General features: G+C 41.5%; 1 protein-coding gene across 1 annotated transcript in view; it reads left to right on the forward strand.

Moving 5' to 3' along the window:
- uvrag (UV radiation resistance associated gene) overlaps window positions 1-12,655 on the forward strand; it is a 92,418-nt gene that overhangs the window by 44,015 nt on the left and 35,748 nt on the right. The window contains exon 13 of the mRNA XM_037119570.1: window positions 9,307-9,382. Within this exon, the coding sequence (XP_036975465.1) occupies window positions 9,307-9,382 (76 nt within the window). The remainder of the gene's footprint in view (window positions 1-9,306; window positions 9,383-12,655) is intronic.

The following is a 12,655-nucleotide window of genomic DNA, read 5'->3' on the forward strand; positions in this document are numbered from 1 at the left end:
CTCGTGTAGGCTGATGGGAGAAAAAAAAAACCCCAAACATTCATAGTTGAGTCTCTATACTGAGCATCCAAATCTTGTTCGACTGACTAAGGTAGGCATAGATCCAGATTTTGGTCGCAGAAATATTCACCCTTGTTACTATCCAGCATGAAATCCCTAGAGCTCTGGGTTTAGTTGAAGCGTTCTTCAGTGTGGTGTGAAGACTGTTTATATTTTTCACCCCGTAAGTTTGGCTAGTATCAGTTTATTCCTTTACAACTGCAGGGTACAGTAATGGCTGCCTTATTTCACACATTTCTGATATTTTGCTAGAGGAAAACCAGCTAAGGCTTGTGTTGATCTGAACTGTGTAACCCTCCGGCACTTTGGCACAGGCCAGAATTTGAAACTGTCCCTGTAACAATGTTTGAAGTAAGGTGTGGAGTACGACCGGGCTGTTTGGCAATCTGTGTTATTTGGCCTCTCTGGGATCGCAACATCCTCCTCCTTCCTGTCTGAGACGTTCTCTGAAATCAGTGGACTCTAACAACACGTTGCGCCCACATTTAGTCCTGTGGAGAGCCCAATCCCAGTGTTTCTGATTGCATGGGGGAGAACCGGGCAGATACGATCCAGATGTCCAGTGTCTGATTGAGACCAGAACCCAGCCATTAAAAAGCAAGCAGTGCTTCAAATAGTCGCTCACCCAAAGTATTGAGGCAAATCAGTTTTTTTTTTTTTTTTAATTTTATTTTCTTTATCACTGGTTAATGGAAAAATCGTTGTAAGTGGGATTTACACATCGCTGCTTGGTTCAAATACAAAATAAACTGCTGCTTGAGGTTGTGAATGTTAATGCCAGGGGAGGGAGGCCAGCTTAAGACGAAAGCAACCTGTGGGCTCCAAGAAAAGGGGTTATTGTTCCGGGGCTTCAGCAGTTTCATGTCTCTTAACATGGACCATGTGCACAGGAGGAAAGGGCGAGCTGCACCTAAACTACCATGTCCTGCAATGCAAAGACATGGAAAACACTGGGAGCCTAGAGGGCAGGTTAAACATCCTGTTGCAATCCTGCTGTCTTTTACATGTTCTACTTAAGGTAATGAAATTAAAGGGTCAGCTCACCCAAATTAAATGCTTAGCTACTCACTCTGTTTATTTATAGATAAATTATAAAACCTAATTTAAACAACACTTTTCAAAGCAAAGTTATGTGCTTTACATTGTTGAATAAAAAAAAGTAATAAAATACCCCACAATAGAATAAGATAATAATAATATCTGTTATGTTATCTGATAATAAGAATTTAATAACAATAACAATTAAAACTGAATGTCTGTCCTGACATTTCTGTTGCCAAACCAATATAGTACAGAGTAGATTAATGTGATTTCATCAAAGATGATGCCCTTTAAATGTGTGGTCTTATATTGTTTGACTTCAGATTCATTTCATGACAATGCGGACAAAATAACTTCTGGTTTATGTCCAAATACCTGGAAAACTAACAATATTCCCATCACCTAGAGCTGTGCTTTGTGTTTAATGCTAAATATGCTAAACCAAGATGGTAGTTATAGCAAATACCATACAGGCTTAGCATTAAGCATCTATTCAATTTCATCACAAGCATGTCTTTTGTAACATTTAGCTCAGTGTACCACTACCAAAGCAAAGTCTCATAAAGCAGCTAGCATGTCTTCAGACTCTTAGTCTCGTTAGTATTGTTATGTACTGACATGAGAAAGCCATAAGGTTGGAGCATAAATACTCAATAGTGTCAAATTTTTTTGATTTATGGCCAGATAGTATGTCACTTTTCAAAGACTGCATTTTGAAGTGATGATCTTCTTTGGCCTGGGTTTTTGGCTCGCGAATACTATGTAGGGTCTGCTCTTGATTAAAACAATGGAAGGAAACAGAAGAAGAAGTAAACTCAGACAGTCTAAATTGCACAAAAATAAAATGGAATAATATACTGAACAATTGTATGAGGTAAAAACAATGATGATAGTAATGGTCAAAACTGACGACTGTCCGGACATTTCTGTTACCATGCCATATTATACAGAGTGGATGAATGAAATTTCATCAAGGAGGATAACCTTTAAGTGTGTCATCTTTTTTGTTTCAACAAAATCTGTCCTAAAGTACAGATTCATTTCATGACAGTATTGACAAAACAAGTTACATAGTTCAGCTTTACCTGAAATTCAATATCTTCATAATTCTAGCGCACTTCTAATCTCCTGCAGTGCTGTCCAGATTTAAATGAGTATCAAGTATAGTATACAATTAGAATTGTTGGATGTTCTTGTGGGTTCTATAAAAGACTGCAGATTGTCTGGCATTATAGAATAAATTGTGTCATTGAAGCAGTGCAATATGCACGTTTGGGACGGGTTCAGTTGCATAGTCACCATATTCTTCATAGAAGAGATGAAGGAGGTGATTAATTTGGGAGCTGGCGAGCTTAAATAAAATCCCCCCAAATCACCCATTATTTAGCTCAACTACAAAGACACCCAGGGACTGGACAGGACGTTTACTTGTCTTTTGAGGTTTTTAGCCAGATCACTCAAGGACAATGGCAGAAACGGTATGTTTATAAAAGCTTTGAAGAAGTCAAGGAGTCTCTTCGACATTGACAGGTTGGTTGCACAAGCAGCTCTTCATCTTGGAGTCCTGCTGTTGTACAGCTTATTTGGGCAGTCTTTGTCCATACTTTGTTAAAAAAGATAACAAGAAGCATCTGTGCTTCATGGCAGACTGGAGGATGCTGTAGGATGAAGGGAATGGCCCAATCAGCTGACAGCATCTCATCTTATTGTTGGGGGCAAAAAAATGAATGCAATTGTAGCAGTTTTTTCCGCCAGTTTCAGCTCTTGCTGTCTTTTTAACAAAGCCAGCTGCATGGCTCTGTGGATGACAATGTCTGTATATCTGAGAGAAGGTCCACCACTTTGTTTTTTTTGGTCTTAACTATTATTTTTACCAGCCGCAACAGCATCAGTTTGTAATTTTGTTTTCATTTTGTGAGTCAGTGTGGTGTTTCATTACTGCAAAATGTGGTCCTGGAGACATCTCTTGTAGCTCGAACTTTCATAGAAGCCATTTTGAGAATCTTGCTGGGTGTTGTTAGGTCTGTCAGTCTGTGGACATTGGCGCTGGCATTGTCTGTGGCATTTGAGTCGAGAAAAAAGTGTGTAGTTCAAAACAATTCTAAACCAAGGTGGTAATTATGGCAAATATTAGACGTGCATGCCTTTTATACCGTGTAGCTCTGTAGCGAGGGAGAGTCTCACAAAGCAGCTAGCTTGGCTTCAGACTCTTATTCTTGTCAGTAATGTGTTGACTTGGGACTGCTGTGAGGTTGGAACGATTTATGCTGTTGAAATGATTTATGTCAGATTTCATGTCACTTTTGAAAGACTGCGTTTTGACAGTGATGATCTGCTTTGACCTTGGTCTCTGGCATGTGCATGTTGTGTTGGGTCCTGCTTGTGTTGACTTCAGTTTGTCAAGCTCTTGGAACATATTGCCTAAATGGTGTGGCAGCCTTTTGATTTGAGGTCATATTCCGTGTCATATTTGTTTTTGATGAGTGCGTCTTGGAAGTGGTGACCTACATTGGCCTAGCTTTTTGGCTAGTGAATGTTATGTAGGCTGCTGGTGAGACTGGGCCTTCTCCATCTCTGTTTGTGATTAAAACAATGAAGGGAAACAAAGGCAAGGAAAGAAAAAAGTGTGTGTTGGAAGCTGGGGTCAGTGGACCCCTGGTTATTCTTAAGAGCTGTGATGAAAATGCAGTATGACAGAGCGAGGAGCCGCCACATCACTCAGGAGATGCTTTAACGGCGTCGACCAAGATGGCGAAACGGTTACACTGGGGTCTTTAGTGCAGCAGCGGTCATTAAAATAGCATTCACTGACAGATGCTCAGTGTAATCATTTCTCAGATATTGAAAATTACAGCTCAAAGTGATTTATATAGTAACCACTGCCATTAGAGCCTTGACAGTCGCAAGGCAGGTGTTTTTTTAAAAAGCAGGGCCCAGATGATTTATGATCCCATGCTGTTTGAAATTGCACATTAAAGACATTGTGAAACTCACAAGCCCCCGCCCTGCCCTTCCCCCCCGCATTAACACAGGAGTGTAAGTCCTGGCCAAGCCTCGTCTCCAACATGTGAGCCAGAACTGTTGTTTTGCACATTTGCAGTATTAATTAGGATGTCTAAACAGGCAAGCCAACACATGTGGAGACTTCAGTCTGTGTATACATTACAGCAGGTCAGCCAGTCACTAGGAGTCTTCCCACCGTATTCTCATGAAGCGCAGTAAAGCCGAGGGCGACCACCCACCTGCATAGCTGCGTCCTCCCTCATACTCCTACGTTTAATACAATGCACCCAAGAGGGATGCAAGGGATGTCCAATATACTATAACATGCTTAGATGTACATACTCTCCAAAGTTTGCACAAGAGGTACCCACTGACCTTGTGGCCCTGTTCCTCTAATAGGTGGCTTTTTACAGGGCTGCTTGCGGAGACGACGGTCATTTTCAACTTGAAAACCAGAGCCCAGATGGACTCAGCGCCCTCCATTTTTGGCTTTGTCGTTGTTGTAAAACTCCAGAAACCTATGTTCGTTTTAAACAGGCTGTATGTACAAAGAAATGCGTATACAAAGCTTTAACTGGAGTCTTTGGGCTGTCGTAAGCTCACCTTTTCTCTTTGCACAAATGTGGCTGTTTAACCAGAGGCTATAAAAGACGTCATGTGCTGCTAACACCTGCTAGTAGGCCCCCAGGTGCAGCCCAGACAGACAGTGTAGGAAAGGGTGGTGGTGGATCTTTCAGAGATGAAACAGCCGTAACTCAGCCTGCTATCAAAGATCCCCTAATGGGAATAAAAGGAAGGGCAAGGAGGGTTTTTAAAAAAGAAATGGACAGGAAGAAAGAGCAAAGAACTTCCTATTACTTCATCTCATCATTGTGGCCATATGGTTATTGGTTGTTTCCTCCTTTTCACAAGAGTCCTATATTTTGATGTTGTCTGTGTCTAGACCCTGCAGTTAAAAAGCTGACAGGCCGAGGGCATACATATTCTCTCTCATAAAGACAGGGGACTTTCCTGTGAGATGCAGCTTTTGTCTTTTTATAGTGTCATGGCTCCACAATATTAATTACATTTTTCTGTGTCTCCAACACTCGCACGTTAACTCTCAAGTGGTGAGATTGCTCCGAAGGGTAATTTTTTTTATGAGACGAGGGGGAAAAAAGTGACAGATTTACTTCTGCTCTCAACCCACTGTCATTTCTTTTTCATCTTTTTTGTCCAGTGCACACAGAGTTGAATATTAGCTAAATGAAAGCAGATTTCATGTTTCAGTAATCAGTCGCTTAGATGGCCGCGAAAGCAAGTGGGTGTGTTGATTACGGCGCCTGTCATCTTCAGTTTGCTGTGTTAGTTTCACGGACGCGACCCTTCATCGGAGCTGCCACTGTGGGGAGCAGTAGAGGGATGTGCTGACGGAAGAAACAGCCTGATTGAGGAAAGTGAAGAAATCCGAGCAGGACTGCTGAGATAGAGATGATTTGATTTGATTTGTATGTACAACAAAATTAAACAAAAGAACCAAGGGCATTGTGCATGAGGTAAAAAAAAAGAAAAGAAAAAAGAAAAGGCATGGCAGGCACGACCTCCTTTGCAACAACACGAAAAACAAATAGTTACAAGCCAGTGGGAAGGGACAATTAGTGCCACAAAACAGCCCTCCTCCCGCTTGTGTGTGAATCTCTCTGGTTTGTGTCTGTTTATTCTGGACCTTACATCCTGATGGACAGACATGGATTTTGGCCTCCAAATTCCTCCAGGATCGTAATTTATTTCATCCTGTTTAGTGTAGAAGACTGCATCAGTTTATGCTGCCGCCGCCACTGGCTGAGTCATTAAAAATGGCGTTCGGTGTCCTCGTGCTCTTCTGTTCCTTATGTCTCTGCCAGACGCACACCACTTGCATTTTACTGTTGTAGCAGAAAAGATAGCAGTAGCTGTCTTTGCACAAGGTCAAAGCAGAGTTGGTGCTTTTCTGGACAGTGAAATGCATTTTTTACAAGTGCTTTTTATTCTTTTAATGTGACTTGTACGTTGTACGCCTAATCGACAACGTTTATGCTTCCTCTGAGTACTCTCCCGTTCATGTCTCATTTGAAATGTGTCTTAATCTCAGTGGGACAAAGCTGTTCAGATTAGATAATGTATAAAATAATAAAACTGAACCACAGACTCTTTTGGTGCCCCCCTCCCTTTCCTCCGTCCTCAGACTTCCTCCCTCAATCCTCCCCGCTGGTGTGTAATAATATATTTAACTTTACTGGACGTCCCCGGGAGGAATTCCTGGTGTTTGGTGAACCGGAGTCTCTCCAGTGTGATTTCAGACGCAGTGGACAGCGGTCATTAATCACTTCACTGTGACGGAGCCTGTGTGTGTTCATGTGTTTGCGTGTGTGTGTTGGAAGTGGCTCTGTTTTCCTTCTCGTGCGTGTTCATCAGCAAACAAATCCTATCTGTTCGTGGGGAAGTGATATTGGAAATGCCAGCAGTGCGACGGGAATGCCTGTTTTGTTGTTCTTCCTCTCTCTGTTCGTTATTTCCTATTGCTGAGATATGTCCTCTGGCATGTCACGTTCTCCCCAGGGCCCTGGCTGCATGTCGGGAATATGGAAGGCCAAGATGTGGCTGGCTGTGTGGCCCTCAGGCTACGGCGTCTCACTTTTTACTCGCCAGTCTTCATGGCAACATCCTGTTAGCATTCACTCAAGGGCTGGAATGATCGCCATCTGTTAAGGGTTTGCTTCTTTAACTTCCCAGAGTTGCACTGCAGTGTGTGTGTGTGTGTGTGTGTGTGTGTGTGAGGAGGTGTTTACATTGAACACTAAATCAGAATGTTGTCTGAGGCCTTCAGACAGACTCAGATATGAGTAGGAGAAAACAAACTTGATTGATTAAAGCCAAATAAAAGAAATAAAGACCTCATGTTGTAAGTCCTCCGGGCAAGTTCACGTTATCAAGAGCAAATGCTTTCACAGCTGACACACTGAAACATGGATGTCAGCTGAGATTTGTCCTCAGAGCATAAAGATATAAGTAAAATGTAGCCTTCAACATGCCACAAGTTGTGAACATAATCTCAGTTGGCAATAGCGTCCGGACGAAGAGGTGGTGAAGAGCCCCATAGCTGCTCTCACAGGATTAACAAAAGACCATGACCCGGTCCCTGGGGGGCACACACACGCAGAGGACGCCGGATGCACAAGCACACACACATGTGCAAAGCATTCAGAACATGTCTGCACACTCTGTACAGCACCAACACAAATGCAAAATGGATCTGCTGCCTCTGGCAGCTCTATCCTATAATAACAAAGACACGTGTCTTATGGAATTGGTCACACACATATATACATATATATTTTGGTGGCATAGATATAGCTCTTTAAAAATGATGCATATTAAATTGATTATTATTAAGACTCCCATTGAGCTAGCTTTCTGCTGCTGTACTTGCAAAAAACGTATCCTATTTGTACGAAGATGATCAATGTCTGGTACTGGACGTAAGTCAGACGGCATTGGCGATGTTCGGGTCTGTTTTTCTATTTCCGAGATCCTTTATTGATTTGTTTGTGAAGAGGGTTTACTTCGGACAGATTCCAGAAACCAAACTTTGCAACAAACTTAGTTTTATCTTTTTTTTCTGCTTTATCTTACTTGTTATTTACTGTTGAATCCATGAAGTCTGGTATACTTTGTTGAACTCTAGAATCTTTTTTTTTTTGGTGAATATTGTTTGAACTGGCCGAGCCCTAACCTGCAAAATGGCACCGGGATTAAGTCAAACTTACCTTACCTTTTTAATGAAGAATTTGTTGATGGTTGATGTTTTTTATTAGGCCATAAAACAAATTAACTGTTGATCTAACATTGGCATAGCCATCAATTCTGAAAAAAAAAAAAGTTATAGATAGAAACTAAAATTGTGGAGTTTTGTGACACCTGCTCTCAAAATAGCTTTTTACAAACCTAACTGCAGTAACAAAATGAAAAACACTGTCACATCAAAGACCAACAGCTCACTCATATCAATGAGATTGTGCAAATAATTGTCATTTATGGAAGTTGCTATAAAACCAATGACTTTTGCAACAAAAGAAGACTACATGATGTGCATACCGTCTGTGTGTACTGCATGACAGTACCTAGCCGTGGTAACAGCTCAGGTGTGTGTGGTCTGATTTTTGTTGTTACAAAGACCAGATGTCATCCTCTAAAATGAAGTCGTCTTCCCTCCCACTTCTGTAAGAGCACTGTGTCGGTGTTTGAGAGAGCAGTAAAGAGGGATTAGGTTTACGTTACTCTGAATGTTAAGGTGAAGCATTTAGAGATGGAGTAAATATAAGGCTCAGATGTGAATATAGATAACAGAGGTCATCACAAGTGTGTTGATGTGACAGGTGTGTGTGTGTGTGCGCGCGTATTTGTCAGACCAAAGCCCTTCCCAGTTCATGGAGCTGGTTTCCCCAGATTCCGTATCCTCCTCAGCGGGAGATGAGCAGACATAAGCACATAATGACAGGAAAGGATGAGTCCAGCCTTAAGTCCCCAGTAGCAAAGAGAATTTTCCCACTCTGGATGTCAGCATTCTCCCTCTCTATACAGAAATCTTCCCTGTCCTTTATGAGCACTCCCGGTGCAGTGCTTACTCAGACAGCTGACTGGCACCACTGGGACTTTCCCACCATGCTGAAAGGAAAAGCTCGCTTTGTTGTTTTGCAGAGGCGGATGGACAGACTGTTTGGACGCCTCGGCTCACGTTTGATATTTCAGTTTTACAAGGTACAGAGGTGGCATCTGTGGGACGTGATCACAGATCTCAACCCAGCTTCTTCGACCATCTGCAAGAGTTATTAGCTGTAAACGCTGCCGGCTACATGAGCGACACCTTTCAATAATGGATGAATTCATTGCCTGCTGCACAGCCAAAGAGCAACAGTTGTCTGAATCCCTCCCAGTAGAATTATTAAAAGACAAATCCCCTTTTAATCCCCCCATCCTTTACTGACAGTTTCACATGGGTAGACCTACAGCATATTGTGATATGTAGTATGGGTATAATGTTGCTGTAAGCTTTACTGTTCCCATTTGGCTTTTGAGTGTATGTTTGGAGGGTTTTAACACCTTTGTTTTTAGACTGGATCAAGTGGGATAAATCGCCTGCTCCCCTGTAACAACATGTTTGTCTTTTTCTCCCGTCTTCCACAGATTCCCTTTATACTCCAGAGGAGAGCGCTTTCATTTTGAATATGGCGTCTACCTTCTCAACAAGAACATTGCACAGGTAATACATAAACTCACACAGAATTCACAACTGTTTTCTATTAACATGTGAATGGAAACCTATCATGACAAAAGTGAGAAACCTCTTGAGTTTTGGAGCCAAGACATTTTTTAAGGAAGGTGTTTGTACGGGAACCTTGCCGATTTTCAGCCGGCTTTGTATTACTACACTGTAGCCTTTGACGGAGCAAAATGAAATGAATCTATGTGTGCTGGTGACATTTGGCACACAAGTCAAATTAATGCTCTTTCTCACCCCGTCTCTCCTAAACACAACACCTCAGGAGAGGGTTGCACTCTTGACCTATCCGTGCTTATTAAAGTACAGCTAATGTGTTGACCTGGGTTACTCCCTTCATTCACCCCTCAGACGTTTAGCATTGACTCTTAACAGTTTGCATTCCATTGCCTTTTTTCCTTCTCATCCAGGCAGGAATCAAGGGCCTCTCCACTGCAGAACACAGGGCAATTAGCACTAGCAGGTGGCTGACTTCAAACCACTGCGCTTTGGGAGGTTTTAGTGCTAATACGAGACCACAAGCTGATAGGGTTATCCAGGTCTGACATCTTCCTACCAGAGTCGGTGTAAGATAATAATCCAGATAAGAAAACATTTTTAAATAGCAAGTGATAATAAGCTGCCTCCGAAAAAAGCTAAAGGGAGCGACAAATTGGCCAGTTGAGCTTTGAAAGAAGTCTCACTGGTTAGAGTTTGTCACGTGTGTGTAATGAATCCAAAATGAATGCCAGTATTCTAGGTTGGCACTGTTTTTCATCATGTTAAATGCAGTTTTTCAGATATAGCCCAATATCACAAATACCAAATGTGCCGCTATGAGACAGCCTCTATCTTTAGACAATAGGTGTGTGTAGATAGGTACTTAAAAAGTATGTGCCTTAAATGTCATGCAGTAGTCTTACATTTGAAACAGTTTATCTGATTTCATTTGTCCAAAATCTAATTTGTTTTTGTCAGAATGAGTCAGTCAGTCAAGTCCACATTTCTGGTCTTACAAATCTTAAAACCTACCACTGAGTGTAATGCTGTCTTTTTGCTTTAAACCTGCATGACCACATTTATACTACTAACCTTTACTTAGCAGCAAAGCTGAAAAGAGAGAACAGTGTGTCCAAAAATCTGGTAATTTGGTTTAAAATGATCTAAGAATCATTAGACAGTGTTGATCCTGGCGAAAGTTTTTCAGTGTAAATCCAAGAAATGTTATACCTTGCTCACATATCCCAGAGAAACAAGTGATCTGTAGAGTAACTTTAAAAGTATCTTATTGTGATATTGTAAAAGTAAAAGATGAAGTAAAATGTATGAATATAATATAGCCTACTATATTTCTAAACCCAAAAATGCAGACTTTACCATATTTATGCATCAGGGAGAGACAGATTTTAATGTGCCCGACACTATATAATCTTTTTCACATGTAGAAAACTTGCCATGTATTCATCTCACTGCATATTCCTACCTTTCAACTTGCGTAACCCCCACCCATAATCCTTTTCATCAAAGCCACACATCACGATCTAAGCTTTTCTGAGATATCAGATGTTTCAGGAATCTTGACCATGTGGTGCCATCACATGTAGAACTGCATGCTCACTCTTGCTGAAAGTTTAATTAGAATACTGATTGAAAGCACATGTAAGTGTCTTGAGGGAAAAACATCTGTTTATCTGAGTTTGCCTCCTAACAATAAAATCTAGAATAATATTTTTGAATGTGTTGTATCAGAATGTTGCAGTGATGCATGAGGAGACTGTCACTGGTGTAGGACATATTCTCTAAAACACAAGATTGTTGTATCATAAAGATGCAAAAAAACCAAAAAAGTTTTCATATGCATGGCACTTCAAACAAATCTGACTTGCATGGAAATGCGATCCAGACAGCAGCACATTTTCACCTTTGTCCATTATACCAATACACAAATGTATAAACTCAAGGTTTTGAAACCAGGTGTGAACCATCAGGGCGGCATGTGAAAGGTGCATTAGAACTTTTTAAGAGCAATCTGTGGAATGATGAATTGTTAAACGAAAGCATGCTTCTGTCTATTATAAGTGAATGCGTAACATCTGTGGAGGTTTCAATCGATCTCATTGACTGATTGATACCCGGCAAACTAACTAAAGAGTCTTCATTGTACTGTACCATCTAAAGCCAACATTCTCAGCTTTAAACAACTCGGTAACGCATCACTGTTTTCACAGGATGAAATTTCAGCTTTCGTTCAAACACATCCCATGTGTGCCTCACGACATCCACGTTAAGGATGAGTTCAGGTTGACTTCAAAACAGTATCACGCTGCCACATGAGTAGTTCAGTTCCATATGATAGTGATAATAGACCATTGTTTCCAACCTGAAGAAGTGGTAAACATGTCACTCTTGATAAAATTAAAACCCATTACAAACGAAGCTCCCCTGCCGCACTTTGCTCGGGTGTCTGCGGGCCGCATTAAACGCTGCACTCCTGTGTGTCTGATCTTTCAGTTTTTTGGATCTCACATGTTCAAGCTTTGTAAGTTGAGGCTGGGAAAAGATCTCTTTCACGCAACTCGTAAACTTCCCTTTAAATCTAATTAGGATTCCGTAACAGTGTCATGCTCAACTGCTTTATCATTGAGACTTTGTTGTATGTTTCTTGTTAATTTATTGGGGCTTTTATTGAGGAACGGTTGTTTTACTGACCCCTAGACGTTAAACCTGGAATCCCCTACTGTTGATATGATTCACCAACAGAGTACTTTAGTCACAGTGGACAGTTATTATTTAGCTTGTGGTTTTTGAAGTTTCTTTGCATCTTTAATGGCCTCCATTGGTTGAGCCCAGCCATAGCGCAGCTTGTTCAGTGTCTGGCTTTCTATACAAAGCAGAGGTCTGGTTTCACAGACCCGACTGACTGGCTGATTGGCTGGTTTGCTGACTGGCTAGAGCCTGGGTGGGAGACATTAGCTGTCCATCTCTTATTAAATTGCCCTGTGTGGCGGTGTTTGAAAGTGATACAGGGAAGCTGGCGGAGGATCAGGGCCACAGCAGGTCGACCCTTCTTTGATGTGGCAGAGGGAGAAGTTTGCTTTTATTAGGTCTTGTGTCATGAGGCCATAGGCAAGGATGGAGAGGCTGCTTGGAGCACCCTGGATGTCAGGTGGTAACATGTTGCCGCTTCAGGTTAATTTGTTTGACAAAAAGAAGCTAGGAAAGGGTCAGGAAATGGCTGGGCTCAAACCCAGCCAATCTCTCCAGCCCCTTTTTACT

Source organism: Acanthopagrus latus, chromosome 13, assembly GCF_904848185.1.
Source record: "Acanthopagrus latus isolate v.2019 chromosome 13, fAcaLat1.1, whole genome shotgun sequence".
NCBI lineage: Eukaryota > Metazoa > Chordata > Actinopteri > Spariformes > Sparidae > Acanthopagrus > Acanthopagrus latus.